This window comes from Sciurus carolinensis, chromosome 16 (genome assembly GCF_902686445.1).
Source record: "Sciurus carolinensis chromosome 16, mSciCar1.2, whole genome shotgun sequence".
NCBI classification, from domain to species: Eukaryota; Metazoa; Chordata; class Mammalia; order Rodentia; family Sciuridae; genus Sciurus; species Sciurus carolinensis.
Window position 1 is genome coordinate 51128327 of NC_062228.1, and position 19346 is coordinate 51147672.

At 50.5% G+C, this 19346-nt stretch overlaps 1 protein-coding gene across 2 annotated transcripts; it reads right to left on the reverse strand.

The window, feature by feature from the left end:
- Positions 1-639: 639 nt before the first annotated feature.
- On the reverse strand, positions 640-18872 carry Tgfb1 (transforming growth factor beta 1). 2 transcript variants are annotated; one of them, XM_047529094.1, is made up of 7 exons: positions 17581-18869; positions 14355-14515; positions 12173-12290; positions 9962-10039; positions 9708-9855; positions 2261-2414; positions 640-1771 (listed from the first exon to the last, which is right to left on the reverse strand). In XM_047529094.1, exons 1-7 carry the CDS (start codon positions 17933-17935, stop codon positions 1613-1615), a joined length of 1173 nt encoding a protein of 390 aa, XP_047385050.1. In that variant the 5' UTR covers positions 17936-18869; the 3' UTR covers positions 640-1612. The 2 variants fall into 2 exon arrangements, with proteins under 2 accessions (XP_047385050.1, XP_047385051.1); XM_047529095.1 differs by having other exon boundaries at positions 1670-1807; positions 17581-18872.
- Between the last annotated feature and the right edge of the window lie 474 nt (positions 18873-19346).

Genomic DNA, 19346 nt, shown 5'->3' on the forward strand with positions numbered 1-19346 from the left:
CTGCCAACTGCTCTCAGGCCCACAGGCAAAGGCAGCGCTGCACTCCCACTGTCCTCCACCCCAGACAATCCCTGGGTAGAAGAGCAAGTCAAGGGGCCCTGGGCCTGAGAATGGCAGGGGAGAGAGGGGGAAGTGAAACCCGGGAGGAAGAGGAACTGAGAGGCCAGAGAAAGAGGAAGCAGGAGAAAATTCACAAACACAACTACAGCAGATGGAGGAGGCAAGATGGCAGAGGGAAGCGCACCCTGACTCAGGCATTTCTTGCCTGGACAAGAGGTCTCCCTTTGGTCACCCTCACCCTTGTTAAGTGTGAACTTAACAAGGCCTCAGTGTCCCCATCTGAAAAGTGAAGATCAAATGATCTCGAGAGCAGGGTCAGCAAGTATTTTCTATAAAGAACCAGAGGATAGGGGCTGGGGTTGTGGCTCAGTAGTGAGCACTCGCCTAGCACAAGTGAGGCACTGGGTTGGATCTTCAGCACCACATAAAAATAAATAAATAAAGCAAAGATAGTGTGTCCATCTACAACTAAAAAAATTTTTTTCAACAAAAAGAACCAGATATATCTGTAAATATTTTTGACTCGGTATAGTCTCTACTCGGCTCTGCAGCTGAAGCAGTTAACACAATCACAGACAATATATAGTCAAAGGAGTGTGGCTATGTTCCAATATAACTTTATTTACAAAAACAGGCAGTGGATTATGGGCCCATAGGAATGCCATGGGCCCCATTTTGCTAACCCCTGCTCTGTCAGGCTGCAGGGAGGATGCAGGGAGCTTGGAGAGATGACATACCTGGCAAGTAGAACTGTTGTTACTCTCTGGCCTGTGAATGTTACAATCTGACTCAGCTCCCAACACCCTTCCCTTGCTCACCCTCTTCCAACCACACTGGCCTCTTTCCTCATGGTGTAGCACGCCCCAAGTTGGTCATTGCTTCTGGGTCTTTGCTTTTCATCCTCTTTCTACCAAGTACATTCCCCCCAAGTCCTCCCCTAAACTACCTTCTTGGCTTCCCTCAAGTTTCAAACACCACTCCCTCCCAGGAGCCTCCCTCCTCCCCAAAGCCATCTCTCTCACTCCATCCTGCTTTTCTGTCTACATGCCACTTATCACTGAACCATTATTTTTTGCTGTCATGTCTCCCCTCCCCAGAAAGTTAGGTTCCTGTTGAGCAGGAAATACTCCCTTAACCTCTCCAGGCTTGTGTTTCCTCCCTTTTGTAAGATGGGTGTTATAGGGGTCCCTGGGAGTCAATGAGTTCATGAAGATGAGGCACTTAGAACAGTGCCCAAGGTGATTGACAAATAGCTCTAACTAGGGCTCACCATTGGTCCCCGGCACCTATAGGAACACAGCATGTGCTTGATGTTTGTGTGAAGGGCAAACGAAAGTCTTCTTGGGAAGACGGAGAGAGATGGAGCAGAGCGACGGGAAGGAGGGAGACCCAGTAGGCGCCCAATGACACGGAGACCACCAGTCCTCTCACCTTTAATGGGCTCCCAGGTGGGCTTGGGGCGCAGATGTCCTTAAATACAGCCCGGCGTGGCGGGCGTGGCGGGGGCGGGACCGGGCCTGCCGGGGCGGGGCGGGGCGGGAGGGGCGGGGCCTCAGCTGCACTTGCAGGAGCGCACGATCATGTTGGACAGCTGCTCCACCTTGGGCTTGCGGCCCACGTAGTACACGATGGGCAGAGGCTCCAGAGCCTGCGGCACGCAGCACGGCGACGCCGATGCGCCTGGGTTGTGCTGGTTGTACAGAGCCAGGACCTGCGGGCGGCCGACGGGTCAGGGTCTGGGCCAGCACTGGCGGAGAGGGCAAGGCTGTGGCCTCCATCACACCGGCCCTGCCCACGGGTCCGTATCCCGCCATTCTCCCCATCTCTCTCCCTCTCTCTCTCCCTCCCTCCCCCCCCCCCTCTCCCAATCCTGACTCTTTCTGTGTCTGTCTCCCTCTCTTTCTTTGTACTGGGGATCAACCCCAGGGGTGCTGCATCCCCTGCTCTTTTTAATTTTTATTTTGAGACAGGGTCTCACTAAATTGCTTAGGCCTTTGCTGAGTTGCTAAGGCTGGCTTCGAACTTGCAATCTGCCTGCCTCAGCCTCCAGAGTCGCTAGGATTATAGATGGGTGCCACCATACCTGGCTATGCATCCTTCTCTCTCTCTTTCTCCCGATCCCGCCAGCTCATATCTCTGATTTACCTTTTCATTTTTTTGTTTGGTCCCTGTTCCTCACAACCTTGTGAGCTAGACCCACCTTGCTGTACTGCGTGTCCAGGCTCCAAATGTAAGGGCAGGGTCCCAGGCAGAAGTTCGCATGGTAGCCCTTGGGCTCATGGATCCATTTCCAGCCCAGGTCCTTGCGGAAGTCAATGTACAGCTGCCGCACACAGCAATTCTTCTCTGTGGAGCTGCAGCAGAAGAAGCACAGGTCAGGAGCAGGGGCAGGCCAGACTGCTCCTCCCCCCCACAGGTGTCTGTCACCCTAGGTTGCTCCCCAGCCCCATCTGCACCTCCACCTCCCTTGTACCCCCTGTGGTAATCACAACAGTAACAGTAGTGGTAATGATCATCACTAGCACAGGTTTAGCACTCCCTCCAGCCAACCACTGTGCCGAGAGCATCACTGTAAACATTATGTCATGCAGCATGCATAATCAGCCTATAAGAAGCTGAATGAATGTCCACAGCCCAAGGGTAAATAAATCATGGCACAATCACACATGGAACATAAAAAAAAAAAAAAGAATGCAGCACCACATGGGCTGATATGTTATATTTGTGTAAAAACTATTTACTGGACCACTGCTGCATGCTGAGCTAGGTCCTACTCATGGGGACAACACAAACAAAACAAATCTCTGCCTTGAAGGCCACATGCTATAGAGTCTCATGTCACTCCTCTGCTCTGAACTTGACTCTATCCCATTCATGGCAAATGCCCAAGTCCCCACCATTAGCCACAAGGTGCTATGGGATCTGGTTGATCGCAAGTGTCACCCACCCTCTTGTCACTCCTGCCGCACTGGCTTCCTGTCTGTTCCTCAGAGTCCTACCCAGGCCCTTTGCACTTTCTCTGCCTGACTTGTTCTTCCCACAGATATTCACTCTGGCTCATTCCTTCGCTTCATTTAAACCTTGTCTCAAACGTCTGTCACTCGGGGAGTCTTAACTCCAGAGCAATGTGTGGCGAACAGCAGGTGCTCAATAAATACCAGTTATGCAAATGAATATCACCTCCTCAGAGAGATCTTCCTGAACCATCTTATCCAAAATATCAACCCAAACAACTGTGAATTCCATTCAGTGCAATATGATATTACAGTTATTATAAGAAATAATGAAATGTCCATATTTCAAGTGGGATAAAATCCTGATACCTGTTGAAGCTGGATGAGAGTTAACAGAACTTCATTATATTATCTCCCTGGCTTTTGTCAATATTTGAAATTGTCCATAATAAATCAATTTTAATCAGAATAAGAGAAATAAATAGTTCCCAATATCTACTTCCTACTGTCCCCTTCCTCTGATTTATTTTCGTTCTTAGAACTTATCATCGCCTTTTATTTTAATAGAGCTTATCTGTCTTCCTCTAAGCATGGGAAATTCTATTTTCTTCCCTAATGTCTCCCCATTTGCCTGCCAGTGATTGGCACACAGTAGACACTCAGCAAATGTTGGATATGTAAGTTAATTGATGAACATGTTTTTTAAAAGCACATTAGAGGGCTGGGGATATAGCTCAGTTGGTAGAGTGCTTGCCATGAAAACACAAGGCCCTGGGTTCAATCCACAACACCGCAAAAACAAAACAAAACAAAAAGCACATTAGAAGATAGTAATGTATAAGACTCTACCATTCAAGATTCAAGATCTCCAGGCTCAGATCCAAAGGCCAGTTCTCCCCTGTCCAGCCCAGGCTCTGCCTAAGAGGAATGGGGTGTTCTGTGTGCCAGCGCTGGGCACCCCAGCTGAGATGGGAGCCTGACCAAAAAGGTTGACTCATGGGAGACCAGGAGAACTTTATAGTCCATATTCATGATATGTACAAGAAACGTGATTCAAAGGTACAGGTACAGCATAATCCAAATTCTGATATACATAGAAAGACTAGTAGGAAATATATTCAAATTCTGGTAGTAACTTTTTCTTTCTTCATTTTCTTCCTTTTCCTTCCTTCCCTCCTCCCTTCCTCCCTTCCTGTGTTATTAGGCATTGAACCTTGGGGTGCTCTCCCACTGAACTACATCCCCAATCCTTTTTTCATTTTGACACACTCTCACTAAGATACCCAAGCTGGCCTCAAACTTGTGATCCTCCTGCCTCAACCTCCTAACCTCAACCTCAACTGGGATGACAGGCATGCACCACCACGCCTGGCAAGTGACTTTTTATGTGCAGTAGTGTGACAGGTGATATCTTTCTGAATTCTTCAAATTCTCAGCAGTGAGTAGGTGTTACTTTTAGAATCAAAATAAAGTAGTTAAAAGAAAATGCAGCCTGCCTACAAAAGAACCATTTGGGCAAAATAAAAAGAAAGAATGCATGGATATGTGTAAGTATGTGAAGCAGAAACTCCCTTTGGAAGGAGACACAATAGGGTCAAGGTGCTGCCTCTTCAGAAAGGAGCTGGGGTCAGAGTGGGGGGTCACTTTATCTTCCTGGGTTTGGTCTGTGTCCCTGTATCTGCCTATCCAAAATGCAATTGAAAGAGAACAAACTGATTCATTTCAAAACAGCGCAGTGCAGGGTTGTTCTTCTTCCCCTTTGAGAAATGAAGAAGCAGCTTCGGAGAAGGGGGAAGGCAGCCTGCCCTAGGGTGGTGGGGTCAGGTTCACAGCTGACCCTGTGGAGCAGGTGGCCTCATCTGCCTCAGTGACCATACTGGTCAAGAAGAAGAAGAGACAAGGAACTCCAGGGGCAAGGTAAGACCTTTCCAAGTTTGGTGGTGTAGCTCAGTGGTGGGGCGCTTGCCTAGCAAGTGTGAGGCACTGGGTTTGATTCTCAGCACTGCATATAAATAAATAAAATAAAGGTCCTTTGACAACTAAAAATATATTAAAAGAAAGAGACCTTTCCAGGTACCATAGAACCCTGAGAAAGGACTTAGGAAACTAAAGTCCTCATGAGTTCAGCCTCATCTCTCCCCAGTATAGTTGGGCCTCAGTTTCCCTGTGTGTTCAAGGAGATGGGAGATGTTGGATCAAATAGGGTGTGCTTAACCTGAGAGCCACGATGCTCAGGGAGCCTCCGGAGATGCGATCATTTGCACATATGTGTGCACACGTACATCTGTTTGGGGGGAATTCTCCTGGATTTCACCTTTTTTGGAGGGGGAGGAGTCCTGGACACACAAAAGGAGAAGGATCACTGTCCGAATCATCTTTGATCTACTGCCCAGTTCCAGTTGGGGTTCTAAGTCCAAGGATTTGAATAGTCTGTGATGCTATCCATTCAAGTCAGTGGTTCTCCATGAGGGGTCCCTGGACCACCACCACCAGCAGCACCTGGGAACTCGAGGGAAATACAAATTCCCAGACCCTCTGAATCAGAAGCCATAGGGTGAAGAATAGCAGTCCATGTTGAGCAAGCCCCCTGGGTGATCGGGATACATGATCTCACTCATCTGCCCTGGACACACTGGGACCCAATGTGTGCTGAGCCTGGAATTCACACAGCCCTTGTCTTCGAGAACCTCTTCTGTCCAGCCTATCAAGACTCAGCAGGAGGAATCTTACTTAACTTTCCTATATACATATATAAATACACCACAGTGAAGTTCAACATCATGTACAAACACAAGACTGAGATCCTAATTAGAATAAGATGTACTCCATATAAATATGCCAAAATATACTCTACTGTCATGTGTAACCAAAAAGAACAAATTAATGGGGCTGGGGTTGTGGCTGTTAGTGTGCTTGCCTAGCACATGTGAGGCACTGGGTTCGATCCTCAGCACCACATAAGAATAAATAAATAAAGTTTAAAAAAGAAAAGAAAAAAAAAAAGAACGAATAAAAAAAAAAAAAAAAAAAAGACCAGCAAGACTCAGGCATGGTGATACACGCCTATAATCCCAGTGGCTAAGGCAGGAGGATCACAAGTTCAAAGCCAGCCTCAGCAATTTAGTAAGGCTCTGAGTAACTTAGCGAGACCCTGTCTCAAAATAAAAAATAAAAAGGGGTCTGGGATTATGCCTCAGTGGTTAAGCACCACTAGGTTCAATCCCACAAGAAAATAAATAAATAATAATAAATAAAGAGCAGATGCATAAAAGGAGTCCACCTGCAGCCCCAGAAGAGACCCAGCGCCTCAAACCCACCTTAGCTGCTGGAGACAGCTGTCAGGGAGGCTTCTCGGTGGAGCTGGGGTTTGAGCTGACATTAAGAACAACATCTTGGGGCTGGGGCTGTAGCTCAGTGGCAGAGTGCTCACCTAGCAAGTTCGAGGCTCTGGGTTCAAACCTTAGCACCACATAAAAATAAATGAACACAATAAAGGCATGGTGTCCATCTACAACTACCAAAAAAAATCTTACTATGGAAAGTTTCAAACTATTGCATGACAAATTGAATATCCCTTATTGTAAATGCTGGAATTAGCCAAGCGTTTCAGATTTCAGAGTGGTTTCTTTTGTGGGGAAGAGGGTGGTACTGGAGAGTGAACCCAGAGACAACCACTGAGCCACATCCCCAGCCCTTTTTATTTTCTATATTTTATTTAGAGACAGGGTCTCACTAAGCTGCTTCGGGCCTCCCTAAGTTGCTGAGGCTGGCTTTGAACTTGACATTCTCCTGCCTCAGCCTCCTGAGCCTTGGGATTACAGGCGTGCACCACCCCATCTGGCTCAGAGTTCTTGATTTGGGGATATTTGCATAGACTTTACCAATTAAGCATTTTTTTTTTTTTTTTTTTTTTTTTTTGGTGCTGGGGATTGAACCCAGGACCTTGTGCTTGCAAGGCAAGCACTCTACCAACTGAGCTATCTCCCCAGTCCTCCAATTAAGCATCTTTAATCCAAAATTCAAAGTGCTCTGAAACCCCAGACTTTCTGAGCATGATGTTGGCACTCACAAAGTTTCGGATTCTAGATTCTTGAATTAGAGATGTTCAACCTGCATGTGGCCTCCTTGTGTCCTCACAGTAATAATCATCAGCTTCGACAACCACCAAGTCATAGCCAATCTGATCGTGGATCTACCTTAACCCACTTCCTCTCCACCACCAGGTTCTCCTGAAGTACATGCTATCCACTTGTGTGGTTTCACCCATAAGAAGTTCAATGGAAGGCCTGTGTTGGAACCCCAGGACTGCCATAAAAAATTCATTCAAGGGCTGGGGAGATAGCTCAGTTGGTAGAGTGCTTGCCTTGCAAGCACAAGGCCCTGGGTTCGATCCCCAGCACCACAAAAAAAATAAAAATAAAAAATTCATTCAATATGCATTTCTGAGAAAATGAAGACAATTTTAAAACTTAACCACTGGCTTATGAAGTACCTCAGTGACAGAGCACTTGCCTAGCAAGCACAAGGCCCTGGGTTTGATCCCTAGCCTGAAAACACACACACACACATAACCACAATACCATGTAAATAAATTAACAATAATTCCTTGATATCATCAAATATCAGGGTTCAAATACTCAGGGGTTCTCATTTCCCCTACTGTATTTCTCTCTCTCTCTCTTTTTTTTTTTTTTTTTTTTTGGTGCTGCTGGGAATCAAACCTGGGATCTTGAGCGTGCCAGGAAAATGCTCTACCACTGAGCTACACCCTCAGCTCAAACAAATGGCTTTATTTTAAAGAAAGTCTGAATAAATAAAAAGTCAAATAAGGTCTACACATTGCAATCAGTTGACATGTACCTTCATATTCTTTCTTTCTTTCTTTTATTTTTGGGATTGTATTCAGGTGTGCTCTACCACTAAGCTATATCTGAGTCCTTTTTTTTTTTCTTTTTCCTTTTTGGTGGTGCTGGGGATTGAACCCTGGGCCTTGTGCTTGGGAGGCAAGCACTCTACCAACTGAGCCATATCCCCAGTCCTGCTGAGTCCTTTTCATTTTTATTTTGAGACAGGGTCTCACTAAGTTGCACAGGCTTGGTTCAAATTTGCAGTCTTCCTGCATCAACCTCCCAAGTCACTGGAATTACAGGTTTTCATTTTTATATTTTTTTGATTTTTTTTTTAAATCCTGAGACAGGGTCCACTAAGTTGCCCAGACTGGACTTGAATTTATGGTCCTTCTGCCTCAGCCTCCCAAGTAGTTGTGCACTACAACCCCCGGCATTCCTTTGGATTTTTCTAAAAATCTACAGAACCACCTCTCTCCCCACCTCTCTACAGATAGATGGATAGATGCTTCTTTTATATGTCCTTCCCCATCTCCTCTCTGCATTGTATTTGTGAAAGAAACTAGATCAGGTTTCCCACCATCTGGATGGGGCTGACTGCATCCCTGTGGTGTGGCTTAATGTGTTTCTCTGTTCCTCTATTTCTGGAAACTTGATAGTTGAATGTACAGTCCTGATCAGATTCACCTTTTTTTTTGGTACATGGATTGAACCCAGGGTTGCTCAACTACTAAACCACATCCCCAGTCTTTTTTTTATTGTTATTATTTTGAGACGGGGTCTTTCTTTTTTTTTTTTTAATATTTATTCCTAGATGTTGATGGACCTTTGTTTGGAATGAATGAACATTCTTGTGTGAACATGCATTTATACGTGGTGCTGAGAATTGAACCCAGTGCCTCACACGTGCTAAGCAAGTGCTCTACCACTGAGCCACAACCCCAGCCTGAGACAGGTCTTTCTAAGTTGCCAACGTTGGCCTCTAACTTGGGGCCCTCCTCCCTCAGCACCCCCAGCAGCTCAGGCTACAGGCATGCCAGCTTCAACATTCTTAGACTGTAGTACTACAGCATCTTAGGATTCTCACATTCTGACAATATTTCCAACTTTCTAGGATCCCCACTTTCTAACACTTGAGGATCCTGAAGCTGTTGAATTTCCATATTTCAGTACTGCACTCCAACATTCCACAGCTCCGAGCCCACCACTCCAGGGGGTCTAACCTGCCAACTTTCCAAGATCCCAGCATTCTAAGACCCAACAATCCACCCCTGAGCTCCAGTGTTCTAGATACCCATATTCTGGCTTTCTCCTACATTAGTGCACTCTAACGTTCCAACACGAGAGTCCACCATTCCGAGCCCAGTTTCCAGGATTTCCATCTGCCAACATGACGGCAGTGTTCCAAATGCTCTCAAAATCCAAAGCAGCGATCTCCCAATTCCAAATTCGCAAGTTCTAGGATCCCAACGTTCCAGCTTTCCTTGAGTACCAAGCCCTCACTTTCCATTCTTAATGCTGAAGGCTTGCATGCCAGAATCCCAACATTCTAGAACCCCAACTGCCAACAATGTAAGAATCCAACAAGGCGACCTTCTGACACTGAATTCCAACTCTTGGTGTCCAATATTCTAACAGTATCCACTTCCAACACTCCAGCAAGAAAGCAGCCTAACACCCACGTTACAGGACTCCCGGTTCCCACACCCCAGCATTCCAGAGCTCTCCAGGCTCAAGGAGGAGCTCAGCTAAGCACAGCACCAGTCAGGTGTCCACAGGAACTCAGCCAGCAGACAGCAGCCAAGCCCCCGCCTGCGAGGCCTCCGCTGAAGGCTGTGAAAGTCACCTGAAGCAGTAGTTGGTGTCCAGGGCTCGGCGGTGCCGGGAGCTGTGCAGGTGCTGGGCCCTCTCCAGTGGGGTGGCCATGAGGAGCAGGAAGGGACGGTTCATGTCATGTATGGCAGCCAGGTCACCTCGGCGTCTAGGACCAATCCCTGCTTAGGTTTGGGAGATTCTCAGAGGGATGGTCAGTGAGCAGGAGGTGAAAGGGGGCCTCTCTCTCTCTCTTTCTAACACACACACACATACACACACACTCACCGTTTATGTCCACTTGGAGTACGTTATCTTTGCTGTCGCAGGAGCAGTGGGCACTGAAACGAAAGCCCTCTATCTCCTCTGTGGGGGTGGGGAAAGGGAAGCCAGTCTGAGGGCTAGGCCCACCCAGCCCCTGCAGGAAGAGGCAGGAAGGAGCAAACCCCAGGCTCCTTCCTGCCTCCCCCAAAGCACCCTGCCCTGCCCTCTCTCTGCAGATTTCTTGTACCAGTTCTTTGAGTTGTTGGCTCCTTATTCTCCTTCAGGTCTCAACTCAAATGTCACCTCCTCAAAGAGGAACTCCAGAATGTGTCCCCCTCCCCCACCATAGCATCACTTTCCTTTGTCATAGCATGAACCCTTTCTGACATTCTGACATTTGTGTTTGGCTATTTATTTCTCTCATTGTTCTCAGTAGAAAGCAGGATGCACCAGGATCCTTGCTTTTCTTGTTCTCTACCAGCCTGGACCGAGCTCACAAAAATAAACATCTAGTGGTACATACATACAAATGGAATATTATTCAGCCATAAAGAATGAAATTATGGCATTTTCTGGTAAATGGATGGAACTGGAGGCTATTATGCTAAGTGAAATAAGCCAGTCCCAAAAAACCAAAGGCCAAATGTTCTCTCTGATATGTGATGCTAACTCACAATGATGGGAGTGGGGTGGGGGGAGTGGAGGTTTACCAGATTGGAACAGAGGGAAATGGGGGGGATGAGAGTGGGGATGGGAATGGGAAAGACAGTAGAATGAATAGGATGTAACTTTCCTATTCATATATGAATACACGACCAGTCTAATTCTACATCATGTCCATCCACAAGAATGGGAAGTTATACTCCATGTATGTATGATATGTCAAAATATATTCTACTGTCATGTATAACTAAACAGAACAAATAAAACAATAAAAAATAAACATCTACTGTGTACCAGGTGTCAGGCCCCATTCTAAATTCTGTGTGCGTTATCTCCCTTAATCCTCATCCAGACTGCCCATTCTGCAGACAAGGACACTGAGGCACACAGAACAGAAGTGACTTGCCCAAGGCCACACACATGCCTAAAGGTAGGGCTGGGATACACATCTAAGGCTGGACACTTTTCCACACGGCAGGTGAGAGCTGTTTCTTGACAGAATGTGTCAATGATGTTTCCTAAGCTCCTACTGTGTGCCAGACCTGGAGCTGGATTTTGGGAGTCAGCATCAACCAAGACGGACCAGATCCTTCCAGGCCTTTGTCCAGTGGCCCAGGACCCCTCCTGGTGCCCACCCCTATTTCCTAGTCCCTGTTTTCTTCATCAGGTCGAACTACTATGTATCCCATGAATCTCAACACAACCACCCCCATTCAGGAAGTTCTCTTTGACCCCCCAGAAGGATTTGGGTACCTTCTCTGGACTCCCATAGCGCTTAGGACTTCCCTCATCCCAGCCCTGACTCCTCTGTCTGTGCCACACTTCTGACCTTGATCATTCTAGGTTATTACACCTGCTAGAGCTTTGGCAAGACCTTCTGGGTGTCCAGAAGGGACTGGTGGGCCCCATGAAAGCAGGACCCAGGAAAGTCTTGGTTACTACTGTGCCAGGTCCAGAGCAGAAACCTGTTGGCATTTACTGAATAAAGGTGTGAATGAGAGGGCAAGAAGGAAGGGCAGTATGGGTACTGTGGACTCACCAGGAACGTACCAGACAAAATCCTTTTCTGGTCAGATCAAATGTGTCAGGCTTTCCTTGACCTCAGGGCCTTTGCACAGAATATTCTTTCCCCTTCTTCTTTACGTGGCTAGCTCTACTCATTTCTCAGACATTAGCTCAAATGTCCCCTCCTCCAGAAAGCCTGCCTGAATCCAGGCTGAGTCAGGCATCTCCTGTGAGCTGCTCACTCTGGTCACCATCACATGGCTTTGGACCTTGTCCTCATTCACCCACCCAATGGACTATGAGCTTCATAAAGGCAAGAAGGGGACGGTTTTGGTCACTGCTGTGTCCTCAGCACAGGGTAGGGTATAGAAGAGAGCTCAGGAAATGGATTAACCATTAATGGATTCATATATAAACACCCAGGTGGGTGTCAGAGAGGAGGGCCAGGTTCAGCTCTTTGGCACAAACATAGGATAGGGGGGTGCTAGGAAGGGTGACCCTAGGTCAAACAACAGGATTGACCCCAGTAAGAAACAGGGTGGGGTGGGGCACAGAAGCAATCCTCACCTCCTTGGCTCAGCCACTGCCGCACGACTCCAGTGACATCAAAGGACAACCACTCCTGCGTGTTACTGGGGGTCAGCAGCCGGTTGCTGAGGTAGCGCCAGGAATTGTTGCTGTATTTCTGAAGATAATGAATGTGGGGGTTAGGCAGATGCCACTATGCCCCCAGCATACCCTGACCGTACCCTCACTTTATCTGCTCCCCCAAACAGGCCTCTAGACAGTCCCCAGACAGGAGGCTCCCAAGTCATCACACTGTGGGGCTCTGCAGGCTCCCCTCTCCCCCACAACACCCATGAGAAACAGAGAAAGAGCCCCAGGCTGGGATCAAGGCACCCAGTTTGGCCTCCTCCCTCTCTAGGCCTCGGTTTCCTCACTGGTGGGATGTGGGGCCTCTCACAGCTTGGACAACCCACGATGCTAAGCTGCTGCTATGGCTGCTGCTAACGTTCTGGGCTTTTATGAGCATACAGTTCAACAAATTGGACACCCTGGATTCTGAGAGTTGCTAACCTTCTAAGGGGTTTTGTTTGCCCTAACGTAACTCTCAAGCTCAAAATGACACGTATAACAAGCCTGAGCAGTTCTAGAACACTAATGTTCTATCAACCCAAGAGTCTGACAGGTCATGCTCCAATGTTGCATGTGCCCAACGTTTCTGTGAAATAACCCCTGGGGCTGTATGCATTACATCAGGGGCTACAGCACGGAGTTCTCCAGACTCCAAGAAGTTAACATTAGACAAAGTTCTCTCACCACAAGTCTCTACAATGTGGATTCTAGGTCACAGAACCTTTGAGAGACTCCAGGTCGCCTAGAAGCCTAATCCTCCTAAAGACTCCATCTTTAGAGCAGCACAGTCCAAAAGAACTTTCTGGAAATATTCTTTATCTGCAATGTTCAAAATAGGCTGCTAACCACATCACCACAGAACATTTGAAATATTTTTGTCTTGTTTTTGAGATGGGTGTCTACATTGTCCAGGCTGTTCCTCAAACTCCTGAGTTCAAGTGATCCTCCAGCCTCTCAGAGTAGCTGGGACTACTGGCATGCCACCACCATGCTCAGCAGAATTTAAATTTTAATCAAGTGAAATAGGACTAGCGACTACCAAGTTTGACAAAGTCTGAACAGCTTGACAGAGTTGTTCTATAGCTCCCAACCTTTCCAGAGATTCCAGGAGTCCTGTGTTTCTTTTCTTTTTTCTTTTTTTGGTGGTGGTGTTAGGATGGAACCCAGGGCCTACAACATGCTATGCAAGCATTCTACCACTGAGATATCTTAAACAAACTCCTAATTAGATATCAATCTTGTAAGCATTTAACATCCTAGGTTACAGTCTAAAAGTTTTCTTGTCTCGATGTTGTTTGTGGGCTCTTTGTTGTTGTTTTTGCAATACTGGGGATAGCACCCTTGGGTACTCTACCACTGAGTTACATCCTCAGTCCTGTTTATTTTGAGACAGGGTCTCGCCAAATTGCCCAGGTTGGTCTTGAACTTATGATCCCCCAGCCTCAGTCTCCCAAGTCACTGAGATTACATGCATGAGTCACCATGCTTGGTTAACAGTACCAAAGTTTTTTGGTTGTTGTTTTTTGTTTGTTTTTGTTGGTGGTGTTGTTGTTTTGACACTGGGGATTGAACTCAGGGGCACTCAACCACTGAGTCACATCTCCAGCCCTATTTTTTGTATTTTATGTAGAGACAGAGTCTCACCGTTGCTGAGGCTAGCTTTGAACCCTCCATCCTCCTGTCTCAGCCTCCTCAGCTGCTGCAATTACAGGTGTGCGTCACTGTGCCCAGCTTCGTTTTTTGTTGTTGTTGTTGTTGTTTTGTACTAGGGACGGAACCCAGGGGCCCTTAATCACTGAGCTAAAATCCCTAGCCCTTTTTATTTTTTTATTTAGAGACAGGGTCTCACTAAGTTACTGAGGGCCTTGCTAAGTTGCTGAGACTGGTTTTGAACTCGTGATCCTGCCGCCTCAGTCTCCCAAATCCCTGGGGTATAAGCATGTGCCACCGCACCTGGCAACAGTATGAAAATGTCAAGGAGCCCTAGGATTTAATGGTCTGAGCTCCACCACTCTTCTGTGTGGACCTTGCACCTTGCAGCCTTCCAACCAGCCCACTGGCCACAGCTCAGCCAGTGAGGCCTGCATTCCCCCTCTCAGGCTCATGTCCTCACCTGGTACAGTTCCACGTGCTGCTCCACTTTTACCTTGAGCCTCTGCAGACGCAGCTCTGCCCGGGACAGCAACAGAGGGTCCGGCACTGCTTCCCGGAGCTCGGATGTGTTGAAGAACATATATACACTGTGTGAGATGTCCTTAGTTTTCTCATAGATTTCTAGGTGGGAGGAGGGACAAAGGATATCACAGGTTTGACCAGGGTAGGGGGGCAGGTAGACCCCAAGTTTAGAGGAGCTGACAGCTCTGGGTTGGGGTTCTATTCGGATACCTCATAGCCATTTGACCTTGGTGGGGATGCCTTTCCCCTCCGGGTTTGCTTCCTCCTTTGAAGGACAGGACCTATCCATCCTCTCCCACCAGGCATCATCTGTCACCTACCCACCCAGCGTAGGCTGCCACCAAGAGGGGCTGCTCTGCTTGCTTAGGCTTCCCCAGGGCTTGGAGCCTCAGATACAAATTAAATTGCAGAGAAAGAGTCAAAGGCTCTGGGATCAGAAAGTGCCTCTGCTGCCTCTCAGCTGTGTGACTTTGGGCAATTCACGTCCCCTCTCTGAACCTCAGTTTCCTGTTATTCTTTGAAAAACAGCAAACTCATCAAGCTCCTGGACATCCATTCCAGGTTCTCCTGACTGAAGCACAGTGTAACCTGTGGCCAGCAAATCCCTCTATCTGAGCCAGATCTTCCTCTGTGAGAGACCACCCAATTCCAGGATTAGAGATGACGCAGGTGAAGCATACAACAGGCTGCCCACACCAGTCACTCAATAATGGGTATGTTAAAGAGCACTATTTGTCAGATGTTGTTCAAAGCACAGTACAAAGAAGACATTGAAACCTCACGGATATGGCCATGAGGAAGACACTATTATATCCATTCAACAGATGGAGAGACTGAGGCACAAAGAGACAAGAGTAATTTGGCTCAAGATCCGCAAGCTAGGTAGTGGCAGAACGGGATCCAGCTTAAGCAGGCTGGTTCTAGGGACTGCTCTTTTAACCTCTAAATTATACTGTCTTCCTGCCAATGTGACATTATTATTATTACTATTATTATTAATTGCTTCCTCCCTCAACTCCTTCTCCCAGCTGCTAGAGAAGGTGAAGTTCATTCTAGGTGGGAAAGTCTGAAAGAGGAGAGAAGAGCATTGTCTAGTCTAGGAGACGGGTTAGGGTTAGGGTCTAGGGAATGATGTGCAGGCAGTGAACTTCTAGATCAACTAGAGTGGTTTTTCTGAAGTCTACAAGCGGGGGTGCAAGGTGACAGAATTTGAGGAGGAAGAACAGAGGAAACCCTCTACTGTGGCCCCTGTCCCTACTCCTCCCCAGCAGCCAGTCCCTGCCCCCATAAGCCCTAATCTTGGCACAGCGGGTTCTCAGCAATCCCCAAGGGAAGCGCAGAGCCTTGGCTGGGGGTAAGAGATAGGGGTGGGAAAAAAAAGGGCAGGAAGGGTTGTGGGGTACCACACAAAGGGAGAGATGGCAGAGACATGGAGGAGGTGTGGAGAAGACAAGCAGAGAAAGAAGGAATGGACGGAGAGATCCACACCGGAGACCTGTACGTGGGCAAAGAGACGAGTGGTGATGAGGGAAGAGACGGAGAGACGGCTGAGAGGAGGTGCGTGAGAGAAGACATAGGCATTTAAGGTAGAGGTGGAGACAAGTTCAGGGGAGAAAAAGGAACCTAAAGTATCCATATTAAACCTACACAACGATTAAAAGGCTACACGGAGAAGTGGCTGAGGAGGGGCTTCATTTGGCTGGAGCCACAAACTGGGCGCAGGAATGAGCGAGGGACTGGAAAGCCCACCGCCCAAGAGAGAAAGTGAAACCTGGGGGATGGCCCCCAAGGCTCGGGGCCATGCGGGGTGCCTGGGTCCCAGCGTGGGCGCCGACGGGGCGGGTCCCGGAGCAGCCCCGCCCGTTGCTGGGGTGAGCAGGGCGGGAGGAGACGCAGCCGCGAGGGCGGGGACCAGACCTGCCTAGTCTCGCCCCGGGCTTCGTGCACGATCCCCGCCCCCGCCCCCGGGGCACGGGAAGGAAAGGGAAGGGAGGAGGGTGAGGCGGCCGGACGCTGGGGTTTCCCCAGCCTCCCCAAAGAGGAACTGGGGCTTTGGGGGCCAGTCTGCCAACGTTCAGTTCTGCGGGGTCCTCTTAACTCCTCTGCAAGCGCAGGCTCCTCCCCTCGCGCGTGGCACCCACGTGGGGCTTTCTCACCCCTACTAGCTCGATTTTCTCACCTCGGTCTCTTGCGCGATTGCCCCTCATCACACTTACCCCTGGGGTTCAGTTCCTCACTCAGCCTACTGCTTTCCATGCTGCAGCGAGGGGACTCGCTGCTCTCAGCATGGATGGCACTGTATTTCGCTGCCCCGCCCGCCTCGTGGGTGCCAGTTTTCCCACGCCTGTGTCCCCTCTTTGTAACCCACTTCCCATGACCGGTGTTCCTCTGACTCCCTTCCCATGACTGATTTCGCTTCTCCTGCTGGGCTCCGCACCAGGGCTCTTGTCCCTATCCGAAATACCCCTGACTTCCCACGCATCCCTGGCCCGCTCCCCTGCTAGCCTCCTTCTCCAACGATTTTGCATCCCTTTCGCCCGCATTTATCACACCTCAACCCAGGTCACTTTTCTTCACAACCTCCCCCAATCCCGCGTGTTCCTGGTGCCCTCTGAAAGTGAGTCCACTCTACACTCTTCTGGTACTTCTGGGGTTCGCTTCACCTACTTTTCTATCCTAGAATCTTTCCGTGGCAACGACCCCGGAGCTTCTGCGTCGGCTTTCTCACTGCCTCTCTTTTCCCAAATGCTTGGGGTTTCCTTTTCCTCCCCAACCCGCATGCCCTCTGTGCAAAGGTAAGCCCATTACCCCCGCATTCCAGCGCGCCCCGGAGAGAAAACTCTTTTCTATCTCCCAGTTGCTTCTTTCTCTCTAGGGGACTCTCCCCGTTCCTGCACACTCCTGTCGCTCTCTAGAAGTGGTCCACTTCGTTCACTCTTCCCTCTCTCCAAAACCAGAAACCTTGGGGTAGGGACTCAGCGGCATCCTATTTAGGACGGGACAACACACACATACATACACACACACACACACACGATCCTGGTAACCCCGGGGGTCCCCTTCCTCCAGTCAGTTTCCTCTGCCTGTAATTTCCTCCCCATGACCCCTGCACTCCGGCGCCCCCTGGGGGCCCCGTCCCGGCTCCCCCACCCCTCCGAGCTCACTGTTAGTGCTTTCCACCATTAGCACGCGGGTGACCTCCTTGGCGTAGTAGTCCGCCTCCGGCTCGGGCTCCGGCTCGGCGCTCTCCCCGGCCACCCGGTCCCGAGTGCTGTTGTACAAGGCGAGCACGGCCTCGGGCAGCGGGCCGGGCGGCACCTCCCCCTGGCTCGGGGGGCTGGCGAGCCGTAGCTTGGACAGAATCTGGCCACGGATGGCCTCGATGCGCTTCCGCTTCACTAGCTCCATATCGATGGTCTTGCAGGTGGACAGTCCCGCGGCTGGCCGGCCAGGCGTCAGCATTAGTAGCCATAGCAGCGGTAGCAACAGCGGCAGGAGCCGCAGCCCGGAGGGCGGCATGGGGGAGGCGGCGCCCCCCGGCACTGCCGAGAGCGCGAACAGGGCAGAGGTGGGATGGGGAGGCCCCGCCCCTATAGGGGACGGGGGTCTCCCGGAGAAAGGTAGGAGGGTCTCGGGGGACGGGAACTGAAGCCCTCCGGGAGAAAGCAGAGGTCTCCGGGAGGCTCTGACACGGGTTGTCTCAATATCCCGGGGAGAAAATCGAGATGGGCGAGATCTGGTACCAGAAGGTGGGTCGTCTTGAATGGGAGAGCTGTGGCAGGTCTGAGAGAGATCCGTCCCCCGGAGGAGAGAGGGTCCTAGGATGCGCGGGGGCTCGGGAGACAGGCTGGGGAAGGACGGCGTGCCAGGGGGTGCGCCCCAGGTCTGGGGTGAAGTCTTCGCGGGAGGCGGGGTTTGCGGCTCCTGAGAGCTGGTCCGGAATGGGGGTGCCGGGGGGGACGCTGTGTAGGGGGCAGGGAGGGAGCGAGCGTCCGAGGCGGTGAGCGGGGGGCGGTCTGGAGTCTCCAGGTCCTGCCTCCTCGCGGGGCAGCGCCGCGCCAAGCGGTCCCCGCGTCTCCGGCTCCCAGCGGCAGCGGAAAAGTCTCAAAACTTTTTTTCCTCTTCTCCCAACCAGCTCGTCCCTCCTCCCGCTCCTCCTCCCCCTCCTCCCCGCGGTGGCGGCGGCGGCGGCGGCGGGGGCGGCGGCGGCTAGTCTCAGACATCAGGGGCCTCGGGCTGCTGCTCGGCGGCTCCTTCTTCGGCAACGGGCGGAGGCCGGCCCCGCGGGCGGCTCAGAGCCGGGGGTGCCCCGGAGGGGCCGTCCCCCTGCCCCGGCCGGGGGCCTCGCTGTCTGGCGGATCCGCGGCGGGAGGAGGGAGGGGGACGGCCCGGGGCGCGAAGGGCGGCGGCAGCGGCGGCGGCGGGACCGGCTAGGGCGGCGGGGGTTTTGAGGCCGCCCCGGCCCCACCCAGGAAGCGCGCGGGGCGGGGGCAACCCCCAGGGGGAGGGCATGGGGGGGCCACCGTCCTCATCTCGCGTGGGCGGGCTCCGAGGGGGGTCCCTTCAGCCCTGGGGGGAGGGGGCGGGCACCCCGGCTCCGCCCCGCGGACCGGGTGCTGCCTCCTGGCGGCCGAGCCCTACCAGAGCGGGCGGCCGAGATGAGCGGTGGCTTTGGGGGTTGGTGTGGGGTCATCGGGAAAATGAAGACCTGGCAGGGAGGGCTCGGTGGAAGAATAGGGACAAAGGGAGAGGGATCACAGGAGGGGGACCCAGAAGGGGAAGAGAGTGAGGAACTGGGGCAGGAGATGACTTCTGACTTCTGTCAGAAGATGGAGGCCTAAAGAAAGAGGGTGTCAGTGGGAGGATGGGGCAAGAGGACATGTGACAGATGAAGGGGATCAGGGAGGCACCACACCTTTAAGAACTGCTT

Excerpts from the sequence above, each read along its gene's own strand:
- Tgfb1 (XM_047529094.1), bottom strand. The coding sequence starts at position 17,935 with ATGCCGCCCTCCGGGCTGCGGCTCCTGCCGCTGTTGCTACCGCTGCTA. Across the intron at positions 10,040-12,172 it reads GCAGTGGCTGAGCCAAGGAG|AGGAGATAGAGGGCTTTCGT; the intron begins GTGAGGATTGCT and ends CCACCCCCACAG. Across the intron at positions 9,856-9,961 it reads ACTCCAAGTGGACATAAACG|GGATTGGTCCTAGACGCCGA; the intron begins GTGAGTGTGTGT and ends AAACCTAAGCAG.